At 38.5% G+C, this 20,857-nt stretch overlaps 1 protein-coding gene across 4 annotated transcripts in view; it reads right to left on the bottom strand.

Moving 5' to 3' along the window:
• The window catches only part of MYO16 (myosin XVI), a 599,178-nt gene that overhangs the window by 203,117 nt on the left and 375,204 nt on the right, over nt 1-20,857 (bottom strand). For all 4 annotated transcript variants that reach the window (XM_070520138.1, XM_070520137.1, XM_070520139.1 and 1 more), the window contains exons 17-20: nt 20,236-20,347; nt 15,770-15,887; nt 14,908-14,979; nt 12,140-12,281 (exon numbers count right to left, since the gene is read on the bottom strand). In XM_070520138.1, coding sequence (XP_070376239.1) covers nt 12,140-12,281; nt 14,908-14,979; nt 15,770-15,887; nt 20,236-20,347 — 444 coding nt within the window. The remainder of the gene's footprint in view (nt 1-12,139; nt 12,282-14,907; nt 14,980-15,769; nt 15,888-20,235; nt 20,348-20,857) is intronic.

The following is a 20,857-nucleotide window of genomic DNA, read 5'->3' as shown; positions in this document are numbered from 1 at the left end:
TATACATGAATAAATAGAAATATATAGAAATAAATAGAAATATATATTTGTGGAAGAGAAAGATCAATAGCCTAAAAAGGCCAATTCTCCCCATGTTAACCTCTAAGTGTATTTCTGGTCAAAATCCCTGAAGAATTTTTTTATGGACTGAGTCAAAGTGGTTATAAAATTCATATGCAAAAGTAAAGATCCAGGGACAACCAAAACAAATAAGAAATATAAGAACTTATTATGAGAACTTACTTATTAAAACAATATATTATTGATAATACAGTTTTAGTCAAATAGATTAAAAACCAGGAGGGGGTGAAAAAGCATTTCTAATAAATGGGATAGGGATAATTGAATATCCGACTGAAAAATATAAAATTATATCAATTAATCATATAAATAAAAATAAATTCCTAATGTATTGAAAATTTGAAGGTTTTAGGAAAAAGTGTAAGATGACCTTGGAGGAGGAAAAGAATGTCTATGATGAGACCCTAAAGTCAGACGGCTCTGTATAACCAAACAGTTCTCACCGTGCATCCACAGGCACGTCACCACGGGGCAGTCAGAACCTGCACGGCAGCATTCAACCTCACTTGTAATCAGGGAAACGCAAATTAATGCTCTCCCTACGATTTCGCCACTAAATATGCGCCCCAGGGAAAATTCTAAACATATATCTCAGGAGACACTATAAGGATGCAACACTGTTTGCAATTGAGAAAAAAAATATAAAGAGTCTTAATGGTCCATCAAAAGGGAGATAGATGAGGATATTGTGGTTTCTTTGTCCAGGGGAATTAATGCAGCAGTGACAAAGAATTAGTTTGCTCTTCAGGTATCAATATAGTTAAATCTCAAAAACCGCGTGGAGGTAAAAAGAGAAGTGCAACAGAAAATGCATTATGAGAGCATTGCGTTAATTCTTAATGACTCAGAATGTTATCTATTTGTTATGAAAAACCATTATATAGACAAATAAAAAAACAAATTGTGGAACATTTACACAGAATTGATGATATTGTTCTCCATAGGGTGTGAAGGAGAGGAATCCAACTATGTTGAAAAACAAAAGGAACTTCAGCTTTTAGCTGCAATTGTCTATTTCTTTACGTTAATAAAAATTTGAAGCAAAAGTCACGAATGTTAATAATGCGAATTCTAAATAGTAGGTAAGTGAGTGACTTGACCATAACCCTTTGTACTCTTCTCAACTATGAAATCTTTTCCCCCAAAATAAAGACAGTTATTGAAGAAAGATATCATATGTTAAGTAGGGGGAAAAAAACTAGATAAGAAGTCTATTTTTATTTTCCCATAGATGCATTGCAGGTGTTTTAGTATTTCTGTGAGGCATTTGGGAATTAACAATATAAATTCATTTATTAAGAATTAAATACTTTACATTACAACTAAGATAATACACAAAATATCATTTTTCCAACTCTTAATTACCTATGAAGTGATGATCTAGAGTTTTAGATTATCTTTTTCACAGACATCTTTTTAAGTTGTAATATCCATTAAAGAGCTTAAATCTTTATAACCATTTCAATAAAGTCCTAAGGGACAAAGATGAAACTAATAAGTAGAGTAAACATTTGGTTTTTAATTGGACTCGTTTACACGTTCAATCCCCGAATGAGAAGCAAGTTTCACTTCTTCCCAGTTTTGTGTCTCGTCAATAAAGACAGATAATCTCTATGACCTTTTATGAACTCTTAACAGCAATTTGTAAAGTATATATCAAATGAGGGAGAGAGAGAATGAGATTTTAGTTAGGATTCTCAAGTGATCTTAAATACATCACATGGTCAGATGTTTTCCTGGGGAAATTAATTTCCAATTTTACTATCAAAATAACAGTGAAAAAACATTTAATTTCTAGACATGTTTTTCTTAATCTGCTTCTCTATCACCTAGTTAACCATTTAGATCACATCCTAGTTTATTTCAGCCTCAAAAAACCTGAGGGGCATTGAAAACTCTCACTGTGATTCCTTGAGCATTATGGGTGAGATGTGTGTGGTTTGGCAAAAATATTTAAATCAATCTTAATATTCTTCTGCTTTTCAATGGTCACTGAGCCATGCCCCACCCCATGCTGTCGAGAATCACTGCAGATCATCTCGTCAGTGATGCAGGTAGTCCCAAAGGGCAGACAACACTTGACTGTGGAGTCAGGTGACAATTACACAAGTTCTGTTCTGTATTTGGGGGCTGGGGGGCACACATTCTGAATGCATACATTCTGAAAAATCATGTTGCTTCTTTTCAATAAAATCCTCCCTAACCTTCTGACTCAAGAAGCAGGAGAAGGCCGCCTACTCTAACCCTCCTGTTGGAGGGAATGGTGGCAAGCCCTCCTCCAAAGCAGAGGTGACCTGTCTGTAAGGCAGCGTGGCGGGCAGCAATTAAGCTGTTATGTCCTTTTGAGATTTTCAAGTCCCAGCGAGGGACAGTTCTCATCATCTTGGATGCTCCCAATGGCTGCCACCCTTGGAGGAGATTAATCTTCAAACTCTTAACTCAAAGAGTTAACCTGTCCAATTGACATCATTTCCTTGCAAAAGATAAGACAAGTTATACTGTTTGTTTTTAATGAGAAAGATTGGCGCTGAGCTAACATCTGTGCCCATCTTCCTCCACTTTGTATGTGGGACACTGCCACAGCATGGCTTGATGAGTGGTGTGCGGGTCCCCGCCCAGGATCTGGACCTGTGAACCTCAGGCCATGGAAGCAGAGCACAGGAACTTAACTACCATGCCACTGGGCTGGCCCCAAATTATACATTTTTTTTCTTTTTTGTGAGGAAGATTGGCCCTGAGCTAACACTTGTGCCAATCTTCCTCCATTTTATGTGGGATGCCACCACAGCATGGCTTGACGAGAAGTGCTAGATTTGCACCCGGGATCCGAACCTGCGAACCTGGGCAACTGAAGTGGAGCATGCACAGTTAACCACCATGCCACTTGTCTGGTCCTGAAATTATATTTTTTAAGAACTATTTATAACTGTTATGGCTACATTTCAGTTCTTTTAAAAAGTCATAAGTTGCATGCATCTGACATAGTTTTTAAAAGCCTCTTGGTTAAATAATTTAAGAACAAAATAATCACACACACGCACACACATACACACACACACACCTGATTTGAATTTAGGCTTATGCATCCCGTGAAATACGCAGAGATGGTGAAAGGGCCACAACAGTGCTGTGAGCCCCTGAAACTCCAGATCCCAGACATACAATGCATTGCTAAAAACTGATTACACTTTGATAAAATAATAGTGTCCTAAAATCTAAAGCATACCAATATACTCCCAACTGCTGCTGTATTTAATAAGCAGACCAAGGGTTTCACAGTGAAGATGGGTAATCTTTTCTGTATCAGTAGCAACAAAACCTCCTGCATAGAAAGCAAAAAACAGTCTACAGATGGAATTTGAAAGCTGTCATAAGATGTTAGGTGAAGTATTTATAGGTGATCTGTGCAAATAGTGTAGGTATAAACCCTAACCCAGAAGACGTTTTGGATAGCTTGCCTGCAGTGCAGAACGACGCTTCCCACTAGCTCCATCGTCAGGTCCCCCAGAGCACTGTCAACTAAGTTTCTGATTTTCAGTTGCTAATGCACAAGATCCTTGACAAATACTCGATTACACCTGAAAACAGACTAAAAGTTATCTCACAAAATAGATTAACATACTTACTGTCATATTTGTGTTTTAAAAATTATGTTACTTATCTATTAGGAGGCATCTGTCTATGTTTTTAAAAATTACAGATTTTATCTAAATTTAGAAAGAATTTTTAATTAAAAAAAGGTCAACAACAAAATGATTATAAAGGAATATTTTGACTTAAAAATCCTCAAGACTTAACGGAAGATTGAGCCACATTGAAGGTATTCATTCAGAATTGATTCATTTCTGTAATCAACAAATTATACTACAGGTACAAAGAGTCTTTGTTTTGGAGGGGGGTTCTATTAATCCTCAGAAATTATATGGAAAGCTGTGTATGTGTGTGCGTGTTTATGCCATTTAATAGATTCTCAAATTGGACGTTGACCTAAAGAAGATGGAGAGACACCACAACACTGCATAAGGACGTTAAGTACTACCTGCCAGCGTCAATGAGAGACGAACGGAAGTCATAAGAAGTTTGGCTATCACTTCAACATAAACAGCAAAAATATTCTCCTCTGTTTAAAATCCTTGGAAATTCAACAAATATGTGCATATATACCACTAAATATTCAAAACTAATAATATATGAACTGAATTCTCAGAACAAAACTAAGGAAGAATTACCAAATGAAAACTTAAATCAATCACACGTCCTCCGAACCCAGTTAATTCGCCGTCCTCTCATTTCAGAGCACCGGGGTCAGGACCCGCCTCTCTGCCAGTCAGTAAGACTGTCTTCAGACCAATACAGATTCCCCAAAATGCTGATGTGGGATTTCTTTTTAAACCAGCCTGAAGAACTCTTCAAGGCTATCATTATTTTTCCTTATATGAAATATTTGTCCCCTCTAACTAAGAAAGAATAGCAAGTCTCACCTGATGAAAGAGTGCAATTTTTCTGAAGGTGGATATTAAATTGTTTGTCACGACTTATTAGTGCAGATTCTCTACATTCATTGAGATGCTAACACTCTTTGAAATGTTGTCAGATGCTGGAGAGGAATGTGGTCACCTGGTACAGTGATAGGACCTGAAATTTATGTTCTACTGGACATGTTCTTTTTTTCTCATTTCAGAGAATTAGTCTTTAGTTGTGGGACACCGGGAAGCTGCTTCCTCTGTTGACACTGCGATCTTTACAATGACCTCGACAAGACGGTTGGGGAACACACAGGCCATTTGGTAAATGTGCTTATACAAATCTTTCTGGACACCTAGGACATTACCTACTGACTAACAAAATCACTTTCCTTATAATCAAACTATGAGAATTTAGAAACAGGATAAGATGCAAAAAATATCCTACTGATGGTTTCAGAAATTAAATCATTGAGTTGATATGTGGATTTAAAAAAAAAATTTTAAGGAAAGAAGCTTCAATGGCTCTTTAAAACAGTCCAGGCTTCTCACTGATATATCTGTTTGATACTTTCTTCTGTTATGTAAACAATATCACAGTTATACTGGGTGGGAGAGGCAAGATTTAATAGTTTGAGAAATTTTGCAAGTGATATTTTTTTCAACAGTCTTCTTTTCTCTCTCCATAATCAATCTCAATCTATAGATTAAAGGACAAAGACTCTAGACACTGCCTAGCATGGAGACCGCATGCCTCCCACGATCACTTTCATATTTAAAGCCCGGAGCCTTCATTCCAGCTTGACAACCTTCTCCCACCTGGTTCCAGGTGTCCATAGGATCCACTTGTCTACACAGCACCAGTTCCCTGTTCGTCCAATGCCTCTTCTACTGGGTCCAGGCACCACTTACTCACCTGTCCACAGTTAGGAATTGGTGTCCTTCCATGGGATTTTTTTCCTCAGGGAACCCCTACTGATTGAGAAATATCATGTTTTCCAACCCATGTGGACCTTATTTTTGCAATAACGAAAGGCCACAACCTGTGCTCTGGAGCCTAGTCAGGCATTCTGCAAATGTGTCACAGTGTGTCGTAAGAGAAAGGAAAGGACTGTGGAAACCGATCAATGCGAACCCATTATCACTACTTATCACAAAGCAAGACTGAGCAAACATAGGGAACACCCCTTATGTGTTGGTAGTGTATGTGAAGAGTGACATTGCTATTTCTAAAAAAATAATTCCTCTATTTGCTACTCTCCAACTCAAACAAGGTTACTGAACCAAAATTAAATGGAAGAGAGAGACTATATCTTGGGTTTCCAACATGTTGTCCGTCTGCACTTTTTATAACCCTCCCTTCTCCTTAGATACACCACCAAGAACCAAGAAGCCTTTTTTCCAGCCACAGCCACGATGATTTTACAGTGAGTTAGGCATGGTGCTGAAAACCTCATGTGCAGCATCGCATTTATCCTCAGAGAAACCTGGAAGCCAACCCAAGTTGTCCAACCAGGTGTCAAAGAAAGAGGCGTGGATACATGAGAACTCACAACAAAAATGAGTTGAAATGAACCATAGGTTTTGGTGTCAGAAGACATTTGGAGAACTATCCTAAGGTTTCTCTAACTCATTGAAGCTGAATGGAATTAATCACAAAGTTTTTCAATGTTTATGCTTAGGTCAGCTAAAATATTATAAGAATATAGTATAATATAAGCATACTTAACTGAAGGCTCAATGACAATCAAAAAAATCTCCATATGTATGCCTGAAACTCAATTTATTGACCATATTATATTTACATGTCAAATTGTGCCTTCCAAAAACGTGGATTTCAGGACATGCAGACATAAATGAACAAATGAATGAACAAATAAAGTATATCTTCAACATCCCTCTATTGAGTTATCTCTTAAACTTCACCTTTTTATAACTCTCAGTCTATTTATTCTTAGGGTGTTTCCAATGGTAAAAAGGGCAATGATAAACAGGTTATATTTCTTAAATGTCCCCATATATAAACCATGGTATTCACAACTCATGATGAAATGAGTGGAAATAAACAGTAGGTTTTGCTGTCTAGAGACACTTGGAGAAGTCCCCCACAGTTTCCTAACCCCTCTGCCTGCCCAAGATGGTGTCAACCTGTGGGTGCTCTGCAGTAGTGAAGCTTGCACCAAAATTCTGATGAAGGCGTCAATTCAGGAAAAGATAATAATTTTAAATTTAACATTCATAATTCAATCTTGGGGATATAAGCATTGCATTATGAAACAGGTCCAATTTTAGAGGTTGTAAAATTATTTATCATTTTTTTAGAAAACTTAAGGTATTATTCATTACATTTTACTAAGAATCTCCAACCATTTATCTCATTTCAGAATCACACAGATAATATCCTTTATAAAAGTCAAATGCAGTTTAGAGCGTATCATTTGTTGAACAATTATAAAAAGCGGGTAACTGAAATGTCTGCGACCCCTCAAGTCTCTGTCCATTCCCAAATCCTTCTTGCCCTTAACCCAGAGAATCCTGGCCAAGAGGCACACCTGGGAGGGTGTGGGGACTCAAGCTACCTGTGGCGTGAGCCCATGTCTAATGGACTGCCCTGAGCCACAGGCAAAGGAGGGGGCAATGAATGCAGGAAGGAACCCCCTTCTCACATCTCAAGGGCTGCAGGAGGTGGGGTCCAGCAGAGGGAATCCATGAGGAAGCCAACAGAAGGGTCAGAGACAGCTATCTTCCTCTCTAGGGAAGCCCCCAGATATCAGCAAGCCAAGATATCCCTCCCTTCCTTGCTCCTGCCCCCACTTCCCACGGGAGCTGAAGGCACAGCCTACAGGCTGGGTGCAGAAGCCCACCTCATTCGCTTCCTGGAAGGCAGTCAGCTGCCACCACAGGCCTAACTGCGAGGGAGAGAGGAGAATGCTCACCATTGGACAATTTCTGTTCAAATACCAGATATTTGGGGATGTACAGATTCATAGAATTGTAATTTATTTAAAAGAGAGTAGAAAAGTCTTGGGACCAATCTATGTTTTTTCTCAGGGCCAGAAAAATATTATCCTCACTGAACAAATTTTAAAGGAAAGTGAGACAGAAAAACGTGTTTTCCTCATACCGAAAATCGCACCTGTTTAATATAGTGGTTCCTCCAAAATAAGTAATAATACCACTACATGTTTGAAAAGTTGTGAACAACCCTAGTTAGAAGGTTGATGCAACGAAAAAACAAACGCTTTTCTTGTGGCCAATATGATATTGTTCATCACGCTACTTTTTCAGATCAAAGGTGAATTTAATGTGTCTCTAATTACCTTTTTCAAAGGTTTGTTAAGTTTATTAAGGAAAAGAACAACAAATACTTAAGAACAAGCCTTTCCACTTTGAATGTTATATTAAAAACAGCCAACCAATATCACAAACAACTTCTATAATAATGAGGCAAAATAAACCATGGAAGAGTAGAGATATTAAGGAAATTTTGTCAGAATCCTCCCTATGTCATAAAATTTGTTGTTAAGGTGATGTTCTGGAACCCAGCAGTTAGACTCTGGAAAGGATCCTATTTAGAGCTACAGAGAGGTGCTTTGACAGAGAGGAGTCGACAGTCCCACAGTTTCCACACTGTATCTGCTATCACAGGACAGACAGGTGATGGAGCTCACTTAGGAAGAGGGAAAATCCTATAGTCCAGGATATTGCTGCTTCCTGATCAAATAGGCTAACTTAATGAGGAGAAGAAATGCTGCAATCATCTTAGTGATTCCTGAAAGGAACGAGCAGACCACAACACAACGTCTTCTGTCAGCAATGAATGAAGCATCTGAGGAAAGACTTCTCCTTAGGGAGAAGGGCCATACCCCCAGGAAGGGCCTGGACAGCATCCCTCTGGATTCACTGAGTAAAAACTGGCCAGTGAAGAAAGGAATAGAAGGTCAATGTCCCTAGTGTCCTTAGTGGTTGTCAATTTCCCACATACGAAGCTACAGGAATCTGCGTATGGATCTCCATATGGTTTAAACACTAAGCATGTTTATGCCTATGCTCATCATTGGGTGTCAGCTGACAATTCACAGAGGAGTTGGAGCCAAAAAATACTACCAAAATAAGATCAAACTTAGAAGTTATTTGATATTATTTAAAATCAGATTTTAATAGTTAAATATTATCAGTTTAATGTGAACACATAGCAAGTTATGAATAAACCACAAGGGTATCCCACATATCTAGTGGTCTGACAAGACAGGTGCAGACATCTTCTTGACAACACTAAGGAAAAAGGCCAGAGTAACTCAGAATAGGAAGCCCAAAGCCCACCTACTTTACCGCATCTTTCAAGTCTGCTGACTGGACGTTAACACTCACATTTGTCAGGTGGAGATGCTCACGCCTGGCCCAGTGTTTCCTTTCATGAAGAGAAGCTCTGCCAGTTGTAACTCTCCTGGCCCCCGGTGGGGTGACCTATTCCACTGGACAGTGTGGGAGGTGACCAGGGCAGGCTGGCTCAGAGCTGCCCTTCGCTGGCCCCTCATGGAGCCGAGGCGGCCCTGCTCCTCCCGGCCGTGCTCGGGCCCTGCCCACCCGCGTGCCCATGGGGACACGGGCAAGTCAGTCTAACTGTGGGCGCGGTGGTCAGAGGCAGCTCCTCCCAGGAGAGCCATGTCCTGTCGTGTCTGCTGGATCACTCAGGGAACTGGTGTCTGGGCTCCCATAGGCCTTACCCCACAGTCTTATTTCTCAGTTGATTAAGAATTAGACATGAAAGTGAGTGTTATTAGGGAATCCCCCCAAAAGACCATGAAAGCCCTGAGTAAATTTGAACACGTGGGTATTGGAAGCAGCAGGTAGGGAACGGCAGCGACCGAGGGGAGGAGCTGGCAAGCAGGTGACAGACCCAGGGAGCGTGGAGGCAGCTGGCGGTCTGTCAGGGTGGGGAGAACAGGGTGAGGCCAGAAAGAGCACAACTGTGCTGGCCTTACAGTGGATTCTAATGTCTTTCAATGATCACATTCTGATACAAAGTTAAAAGATATAAAATAACCTTTTCTTTAGGAGTCAGAAAAGTCTCAGAAAATAGTTAAAACACTAAAACTCTGATTATTATAGAGATTCTCAAAGGGAAGAGCATTGGAAGGGGGACTGAAGAAGCAGGCTGTGGTCCACGCATCCCAATTTCCTAGAGCCATTGTTTCTTCAACAAGAAAATGTGTCTTTTTAGCTGTTCAACAGGATTTCTTCTGAAGGTAATTAATATGCATACACTTTGAGAACAATGAAGTTTTAAACAAATAGAAGGCATTATATTATTATTATTATCATTATTCCTTTTACCGAGTTGGACCAAATCATTCTCAACTAAGCCTCATAAATAAAGTTTGAGTGTGTTTCAATTTCTGCACTAAATGTGGCCCTGGAATAAAAGCTGCCTGGCCAGTTAGTCCCCAGCCTGCGGCATCAGTGCAGGCAGCCTGCACAGAAATCACGACCATGGCAGCCAACAGGCTGGTAGAGGTCCGCTCATTACCCTTACTGACTCGACTTTGGCCAGGCAATCATGGCTACCGCTTTTGCTCATCTTAATTAACTAATCTTCAGCTTCTCCTGCATTATATGCCAAGATTTTCATCTAGAAGTGACCTATTTGGAATCTAGGTAGAAAAAATAGGATCTTTTTAAATCCAGGAAATGAATACAGCATTACAAGAACAAACATTTCCTCTGCTTCAATTTCACTTGTTTTCCCTTTATAACTTGTTAGTGTATATCTTATTCACATTTATTCTCTCATGCAAAATATACAAAAAAAAATAATGTGGAAAATATTTCCCATCAACATTGAGTGCTTGCTGAACTTAAGCATGGGGATATATATTTTTTATATAATATTTTTTGACATGATTACATTTCAAAAAAATTAAGGATTCATAGGCAATGAAAGCCCATTCTAAGTTTATCCAAATTTTGAGACCTTTCTGTGACTTAGGAAATGGGTCTGTAAATCTGAAAAACCTTAAGCTTTCCATGAATTTCAATGAGTTAGAAATATTGCAAACATAACCTTTCTTTGCATTATTTCGGGATTTAAATTCAGGTTTGGGTGACCCATGGGAGAAATAGAAAGGAAAAAAATGGGAGTTACAATTCAAATAAGAATACTGTCTCTCAGAAGTTAAACATATAATACATTAATTCACTTCTAATTTCCCACTAATACCTATCCTTATTCATTTACTTAGTAAAGAATTTTAAAAGATGAGACTAACATCATAAATGTACACATTGACACAGTGGCAATATTCCTGCTGAAAGGGAAAGAATGTGTTTTCCAAGGTTTATGTTTGTATTTTTTTCTATGTGTGCGTTTAGTCAAAAATCTAGACTAGGCACAAGTTTTTTCACATATATAAATTTAAGGCTCTGTAAGATTTAAACGTCAAATGGAAATTTTCTAAAAGTTTCTGTGTGCAGCTAGATTTATATAATTTTTTCAGTCTACTTCAGCAGATCAGCCAATAGTTTATACAAGATTAATTTGGTAGATTTATCATATTAGTATCATTCTGTGAATATTCTTCATATTTAAAAGAAAATCACAAATTAATTGATAATAAGAAATAAAATCAAGAATCCTCCCCATATCAAATACTAAGGTATATCTGCTAAAATACAGGTGATGATATACCTACCCTCGAATCACAGACTCTATATGGAATATGCTGATCAATGTGCTGTGGGATTTTATATGTGTATATTTTAACGAGAATTTTAGTATCTCTTTGTCCTTGAAATCTTCTGAGATGTCTATATTTATTTAAAAACTTTCCCATTAATACTTGTTAGTTCTAATGTTTTCCAAGAAACTTCTAAAGGCAGTAATTTTCAGGAATTTGTTGAAGAAGTCTATATGGACAACAAAGAAATTCTCAAAAGGTTTTATTCAAAGACAAGCATACGTGTGAAGACTTCTGGATGCAATTTTGCTTTCAATGGCTTGCTCAAGGTCATTATTAGCGACAAGAATACTAATGAAGTTTTCCATTGATAAGATGCTACAGAGATCTATAATCTTTAGATGATCAAATAGCCCTGAAAAGCTACTGCTTAAAGATGATTAAGGCCATGAGTCAAAATGATTACCATAGAGACCCTTTGTCAATAATCCACAAAATAGGTGAAGAAAACAGAAAGAATTACCATCCGAAAAAAATCATCAAATTGGTTCTGAGAAAGACATGGGCTTCTCAACAAACTTAAATGCTTTAGCTATTCTTGGACTGCCTTCTTCCTAGATTTATAAATTTCTTATACTTCTTGGTACTCCAAGAGCCATATATATATATATACATGAGAGACGATTTGATTAATTCATCAGTGTGTGTGTGTGTGTGTGTGTGTGTGTGTGTGTGTAGGAGGGGATTAAATCTCTCAAAAATAGTCAATAAAACTCTCAAGTAAAATCACCTTGTTAAAATAAAATGTTGTAATGCTGGTTTAACTTATGGGTCAGTCTGTACTATGAAGCATCCTTAAGAGTGAGCCTTTTAAGTTGGCCATGAAGGAATAACACTGAGGACCAGGCATCAACCTACCTGCTGTGCTCGTCTTGACCGTGGAGGCAGCAATTCATGGTATTCACCAAAAAGCTAAACAAACGACTGTACAGGGACTTGGCCAGGAGATCCCGGTAAAATTCAGCCATCTCTATAGTATGTCGCCGAATGATCGTGTCTCCTGAAATAGTAGAAAGGAGAGGCGGCATAAGAACAAGGTTTCCTTCATTTAGAAGCAAACGAAACTATATCTTCTACTTATCCCTCATACCTCTGTATACATCAAAAGATGTTAAAAAATATATTATGGCTCTAATAAATGAGGTCTCTGTCAGTCATCACATAACATGTTTCTGTAAAATAAGTGTCGTATACATTGCAATCTTATTTGCTACAAATGTTGACCATAGCTTTTGACCTCGATGCAGGCTGTGTAATTTCCTTTCAGTTAGGGAGCCGATTCTTTGCAGGCTCCTCCTAATAAGTGTTCTGATAACAGCTCACTGGCTTGGATATTGAATCATCCCCAAGGCACTGGGTAAACCTGGCCATCTGGAAAATTAGTCATATTTTAAATATTTTCAAGGAAATGATTTAGCTAACCAAAATGCGAGTCAGGAGTTTGGGAACAAGATTGAGCCCTAAGGTGGAAATTTTTATGTCATTCTCAAAGAGATGGTGATTGAATTCTTGAATGATAAGATTTTTAGAAGAGAATAGACTAGAGAAGAAACCAAGAAAAAAAAAAAAACAAGTGAGGATGATTTGGAGTTGAGCCTATGACAGCATTTATGCTAGAGAGTCAAGAGGAAATGGGAAACTGCTATTCATATTCTGTGGCACTGGCTGACCTGGCCAACCATTGCAACTCAGGCTGAGCAGGGAGTCAAGTTATAGGACGATGAGCATGTGAAATGAGGGTCGAGTAAGCTGTCCTTCAGTGGAGGCACAGGTCAGGAAGAACCGCTTCTGAGACAGGCTGAGAGAAAAGGAAAAAAACCAAAGCAGCAGGTAATGAAGAGTCAGGGAGTTATAAGTTCAAGGCCATCTGGATCAACACAGGGTGGCAGTGAAAGCAGGTGCGCCGTCTATGATATTATGAATTGAGGTCTCTAGAGTGAACATGATCGAAGGGTTTTGATGGGTCACCAACATGGCGGATGAGGAAGCAGAGCAGGACAGGGTAAACAAAAAGACCCGCATGGATTAAATTACAGATATTAATGGTGAGTTCAATTTTTCTTTAAAGAGTCATGAGAAATCATAATGCATTTGGAGAACCTCAAGAAACTTAATGTGGTTGGATGCAAGGGCAGTGGTGGGAAAATGGCTAAGAATGAAGCAGAAAAGTTAGTTATGGCCTGAATATTAATAAAGGACCCCTTATGTGACCCTGAAGGGATGAGATTTACTCTAAAGAAGTTGGAGTATCTTTGAAAGATTGTTATCCATGGATGAAAATCACATTTGCACTCAGAAAGATTATTCCTCAAGCAGTGTTATAAAAAGGTAAAATGAGATAAGGCCAGACAAAAGATTACCAAGGATGTTCTTGCCATAGTCTAAGGGAGGAATGATAAATTAAGGCAGTGGCAATGGAAATGAAGAGAAGGCAGTAAGAATCAGAGATAGGAATGGAGGAGAGCTGACATGTGTCTGATGTACTCAGAGGAGGAGAAGCAAGAGGCGTCAAAAATGACTTTGGGGGCTGGCCTGGTGGCATAGGGGTTAAGCTCACGTACTCCGCTTCGGCAGCCCAGGGTTCCCCGGTTCAGATCCACAGCATGGACCTATGCACTGCTTATGAAACCATGCTGTGGCAGGCATGCCACATATAAAGTGGAGGAAGATGGGCACAGATGTTAGCTCAGGGCCCATCTTCCTCAAAAAAAAAAAAAAAAAAAAAAAAAGAATGACTTTTGGGCAGCCGAGTGGAGATAATCAGGGATTCATGAAATCTGGTCACAGAAGAGAAGTCTAAACATGAGGCAGAAATGCTAAGCCACGCACCTAAATACCTGCAAGTAGGTCCAATAGAAACATAGGCAAGAACAGTGGTGATGGAGAGAAGAAAGATCAGATGGACAGTGTGTCCTCAAAATCACAGTAACGAAGAAGGTTGGTGAGGCAGTGATTTAAGGAGAATAACCAAAGAGCACGGAGGAAAACCACTCTGCTTGCCCAGTGAGCAGAGATGTGTATAACTTAGGATTCACCTCGGGCGCCAGATAGCATTAGATTCTACTTCCAAACATGCCATTTACTAGCGATCTGACATTCAAAGTTACTTAACCTCTTTGAAACTTAGTTTTCTCATTTGTTAAAATGGAAATAGTTATGCCCACTTCATAGCGATTTGTAAGAATTTAAAAATTCCAACATTTATGCACTTGGCACAATTCCCGTCAGTTCATAAGTGCTCAATAAACGGAAGCTATTACTATGACTGATGAGGCAGAGGAAAAGGACGCTTTTCATTGGGGAGGGCAGCATGGCGCCACATAGGCAATGGAACCAATGTTTTAATTGAATAAATCCTCTTGGATTGATGACTTTATTTGTCTAAAATGACTGATTAGCTAGAAAAGGTGACCAGTTAATCAAAATGGTCTCTATAGAGTGTAAAGAGTTTACAGTACAGAGTCATATCAAGTAACCAAATAGGTTCATAATGCTTTTCTCATTTAGCATCCAATTCGTAGAACCAGTTTCTCTAGGTGGGGAAAGGCAAGGTTATATTTACTTTCCATATTTCAAAGAAGACCACAATTGCACAAAGATGAAACTCAGAGTATAGAAACACTTACCTTTAAAATATTGGATATCAGTTGTCAAAGCAGACACCAATTCATCAGTTGATACTTGTAACCATCCAGCCACTAAATTTAAAGCAGCATTGAAAATGTAAAGTTAGTACCTATTTTTTGACAGCGAGAACACTGTAGTTTATGGTTATAATGTATAAGTTTATATAGACTCATTAGAAAATGTGTGTATTAAAGAAAACTAAACGACCACCTTAATTGTCGAATTCAACTAGAGAAACAGCTTATAGTCATTAAAATGTTAATGAGCTCGTGGGGCTCCTGCATTAAGTAACAAGAGGATTATTTTTCCCTCCTTGCCCTGACACATGGCCCTGAATGTTTTTTCCCAGTCCTTTGTTAAATTACTTTGATATGAGGTGAAGATACGCTGGTCATTGACAATCTGTGATTTTAAGGTACTTTGAAAAAATCTGGTAGTGACTAACAAAACAACTTCAAAGAAGAGAGAGATTTTTGGCAAGATCTTTGAAGGGAAGTAATTACATTCTGTTTCAAACGTTCAGCTATTAACATGCCCCCAAAATATACTGGATGGCAGGGGTGGGGGTAGAGAACACTCAGAACAGTGCAAATAAACCCAACGATGTGCTGAAGAATCAGTGCTGTCAATGTGGTGGGCAGCATGAGAGCATAAATGACATCTTGTTATTCATTCCCATAACCATTTGTAAGAAAGAAAGAAGAACAAATTGGATACAGTCCTCTTTTCGCCACCGCCCTCGCTGATTTCTACGGTGGAAGTTTATTCCACCTGGCTTTTCTGTACTGTGTCTCCATCTACTGACACGTCTGCAAAACTGCACATCCGTGAGATGAATGTTAGAAGGTCTGTTCCACTGACCTTGTTCCAGAAGCTGGAGGTCAGAGACGAACGCGGAGTCAGCCTCAGTCAGAGAGGTGAACCGAATGTCTCCGATGTGTAATATGGCTGCTAGAATCACAAACAGATTCTCCACCTCCTACGCATTTTACAAATAGAGAAAATGACTAAGATTGCTTACAAGCAAGATTAAAAGACAAATCCTTTAAAAACCTAAAAGGAGGTTAAAAAACTGATGTGGACCCTAGTAGTGAGGCTGTGATTTTGCAGATCCCAAATGTTCAAAAAGAGAACTACCAATCTCCAGCTCAAAATCAAAATCTCATAATTCAATGCACACTTCCTCTAAATCAATTGTTCTGTTCCTTAAACAAAAGAATATAAGGAAGCGATGCTCTGATAGAAATTACTAGTTTCTAGATAAGCATCATAATGAAAAATGAGTCATTGTGTGATGATGGTCTGACTGCCTGGATGTCACCTGCGAGGTCCGACTTCACGTGTGTCCTCCCAGGCGTGATACAGAACTGCAAATGGAAGCTCCTCACAGCCACCGTGTCTGCCTCACCTGAGAATGTATGTGATGGTTTCCATCTTCCAGTTATCTCTCTCAGGAGATAAACCCAAGCTATGATTATAGAATTTTTCACTTCTGCTGACAAATTAAGGGAGGCAGAATAGAAACAACTATGCCTAGATAAACAAGATGCTAACTACTTTTTAAAGGTATTTTAAGGAAAACAGAAAAAATAGCTATTGGTAAGAGCTATATTTGAGAAAAAGTAGCAGGAAGTATGAGGATGTTTGCTGAAGGGATATTGGAGAATCTGGAATGCTGCATAAAGAAAGAAATTAGAAGCTTCTGCACAGCAAAGGAAACCATCAACAAAATGATAAGACAGCCCACCAACTTGGAGAAAGTATTTGAAAATCATATATCCAACAAGGGGCTAATTTCCAAAATATATAAAGAACTCATACAACTCAACAACAAAAAGTTGAACATCCCAATCAAAAAGTGGGCACAAGGTATGAACAGACATTTTTCCAAAGAAGATACAGAGATGGCCAACAGGCAGATGAAAAGATGTTCAACATCACTATTAGGGAAATGCAAATCAAAACTACAATGAGATATCACCTCATACCCATCAGAATGGCTATAATTAACACGACAAGAAATAACAAAATTTGGAGAGGTTGTAAAGAAAAGGGAAACCACATACACTGTTGGTGGGAATGAAAACTGGTATAGCCACTATGAAAACAGTATGAAGACTTCTCAAAAAATTAAAAATACAAATACCATATGACCCATCTATTCTGCTACTGGGTATTTATCCAAAGAACATGAAATCAATAATTCAAAAAGATACAGGCATCCCTTTGTTCATTGCTGCATTATTCACAATAGCAAAGATGTGGAAGCAACCCAAGTGCCCATCAACAGATGAATGGATAAAGATGTGGTGTGTACACACACACACACAATGTATATATACAATATACAATACAATATATATATGTGTGTATATATGTGTGTATATACACACACACACACACACAATGGAATACTACTCAGCCATAAAAAAGACAACATTGTGCCATTTGTGACAACATGGATGGACCTTGAAGGTATTATGCTAAGCAAAATAAGTCAGATGGAGAAAGACAAATACCATAGGATTTCACTCATATGTGGAAGATAGACAAAAAAACACACACATTTGTTCTCCCATAGGTAGAACAGATTGGTTGTTACCAGAGGGGAAGGGGTTCAGGGGAGGGTGAAAGGGGTAAAGGGGCACACATATATGGCGACAGATGAAAACTAGACTATTGGTGGTGAACGTGATGCAATCTACACAGGAACTGATATATAATAATGTACACCTGAAATTTACAAGCCAAATTTATAAGCTAATATGACCTTAGTGAAATACTTTTTAAAAAAGAAAGAAATTAGACCTTAAATTTAGTTTTGGACAGTCATTTTGTGGCAAGAAAGAAAGTCAAGAAAAAGTTGTAAGTTAAAAAATATACTTCTCTAGAGTAACAAATATTTAGTGTGATGATATCAGTAGTAAAATTGATTATGTTTAATATGGGGCAAGTGACATAACCTTTTAAATTCTCATTTTCCTAATCCATAATTTGGGAATAAAAAGAAGTTCCTGCCTGTGGAGTTTCACTGAGAACAACACTTATTTGCTTTATAAATATCCTGTTGAAACAATCTAGTCATTGGGACGTCCATGCATTTCCTGCAGAATCTCTAGTTTTCATCATGAGGTATGATTTTATTATCTTTAAAATGAGAGCATTGAAAAAGATGATCTCTAAGTAATTTCAGGTATAATATTCCATGATTTGGGCATTTCTTAAAAATGTTTTGGGTAACCCCTAAATCATAAATTAGTGCTTCAAATTTTCCTCATTTATGCTTGTTTGAATAACATTTTATCTCTTCCACTACTTGACAAGTTTTCCCCCTTTTAACTAAATCCAGTAACTCCTCATGAACTTTTCCAGCGTCCTGTGAGGTAGGCATAGGCACTTCTGGATACACAGAGGGGGCTTGGTTCCATTCTCAAGGATCTTACAGTGCAGTGTGGACACAGAACAGTGAAAACTAGCCATCATGTGAATTATAATGGGTGAATACCATGACAGAGGTGAAAATACCTTGCTCTGTGGGCAGAAGGCAGGGGCTGCTCTTCTGTGTCTCCTGAGCAACAATCCCCCACCATCTTGCTGGTGGTGGTGATGGGAGGGCAGCGGTGGAGGCACCTTATAGACAGACCTCCCAGGACAACGATCACTTCCAGGTCTTGATTCAAGGGCCTCACCAGCCCAGAAATACCTTCCTTCCACTCTTATTGGACACGATCTACCCCTCCTGAACGGACTAGATTTCACCATCCAGTCACCCCAAAGGATCAAGATGAAGTGACGACCCCCACGTCTTTTGTTAGAATGCACATATTTCTTTCACCAAAAAGGCTGTTAGCTTCTCTATTAGATACCTCAGGTGGAAGGTATACTTTGCTCACCCTGCCTTTCAGGTCAATCATGGATTTTTAAAACCCTGTTTCCAAGCAACTGGTCCTTTGGTAGAATGGTTCCTACCCAACGCTGTATCCCAGTTTCCTAAGGAAACAGAAATTTCAGGCATGGAGAAAGGGGGAAAAGATGACAAAAAGGACAAGAGTAGCAAGTGCAAAGACAGAAAAGTTCACATGGCTAAGTGTTAGTAAAAGACAAAAATTGGATAATCAGAACAAAAAAAAAAAGAAAGAAAGAAAACAAGATACCATATGATTGCACATTCCTAGAACTCCACTCTCAATGGGGCGAGGGTGGAGTGGAGCAAAATGCCCACATCTACGTCATTTAGGGTGAGGCCCCATCTTCTTACCCCTCCTGCCACCTTCCCATCCACTCCCACCCAGTTGCTGTCCCATTAGCTTTATCTACATGGGCAAGGGAAAAAAGAAAGACCCAAATTCATCAACTTATTGGTTTAAGAAAAAGAAACAGAACATATTGAAATCTTTGACTAAATCAGAGTTCCTGAACTACTGGTATACCACAGCTATCCACGTGATCTTATGTTAATTGCTAATGAGCAACTGGCTGTAATTCAAAATGACACCATATGGAATGGGGGGAAGAGAGAATGCATAAGCAAAAGAGAGATTTGTGGGAATTCTGAGAGGTCTCAAGGCTTCGATCATTTCACGTCTCTTATTCACTGGATCTGTGCTGTTCAATTCAGTAACCATTGACCACACAAGACTATTTAAATTCAAATTAATTAAAACTAAGAAAAATTAAAAATCCATTTCTGCAGTCTCACTAACCACATTTCGAGTCCCCAGTAGCCACATGTTGCTAGTGGCTTTTATATCATACAGCACAGACCCTGAACATTTCTATGATCACAGAGATTTCTCCTGGACAGCAGAGGTTTAAATATTTTAAATTATACTTTTTGGCCTCATAATGCTTGCAGGTATTTGGTGATTTTTTAAGGATAAAAAAAGCTTTATATTGTTCAGGAAGACATTTTAATAAAGTGAGTAGATTACTTTTCAAAGTGATTCTTAGCAGTAAACAGTTCCTTCAGATTTGCCAGTCTTCCCTTGAGTTAGTCTATGTGAAGTTCTTTGATCTGTTTTGCTCACATGGTTCATTTTGGGCAAAGGTCTCCTTGACCACCGTCTTGAAAACAGTGGCCTCTCCTCTCGTCCCTGTCTATTTGTCTTTGTAGTATCTGTGATCCTGAGCCCATGTTTCTGTCTGTCTCCCCAACTAGAATATAAACTCTAGGAGGCAGAGATTGGGGTTTATTCTCTGCTGAATCATGAGTGTTTGCAACAATTTCCAGAATTTAATAGCAACTCAGTAAATGTTTTTGAACGAGTAACTTTTATAAATTTGTAGATGGTTGGTTTTCTCAGTGAAATGTTTACGATATGACTCACCAAGTTACTGAAGCCAACTACATTCAGAGCTTGTTTCAAAACAGTGAATTTCTCCCTGTTCAGAGAATGCTCTGCTGTTGACAGATCTTCTCGTAGGGTCTGGTTCAAATACCTGTTAGGATAACAAACACAAGGCATTATGGCTTGGCTTGTAGTCAGACTCCAGTGGTTAAAAATCACTTCAGCCGTATTTGGTCTCCAGAATAATGGAAATCACCTGGACATTGTGTACTCATGTGTTTATGAGGCTTTGGTACATAATGTCATGTGATGCTTCAGGAAGGAAAAAAAAAAGTTCTTGTTGTACCAGAACATATTTATACTGTTTTACTTGGTTCTCACCTTAGCTGTACTCTTCCTACCGAAAGGAGAAACTCACAATGCTTTACATATTTCATACAGAAATTTGGCGGGTCCTATCATATGCTTTGAAATTAATATCTGTATTAAAGATTTTTAATTTAGAGTAATTTATTATTTCTTCTTGTCAATATCTTTTAATTATGAGGTAGTTGATTAATTCATTGATTTGTTCCTTACATTTAAACATGTAGGAATCACCTACCAAATACACAATACTGCAGCTGAGGATATAAAGGTACCAGACTCATCCTTGGAAGCT

This window comes from Equus asinus, chromosome 11 (genome assembly GCF_041296235.1).
Source record: "Equus asinus isolate D_3611 breed Donkey chromosome 11, EquAss-T2T_v2, whole genome shotgun sequence".
Classification (NCBI taxonomy): Eukaryota; Metazoa; Chordata; class Mammalia; order Perissodactyla; family Equidae; genus Equus; species Equus asinus.
The sequence above is the reverse complement of the archived record's forward strand: the minus strand, read 5'-3'. Positions and strand labels throughout refer to the sequence as shown.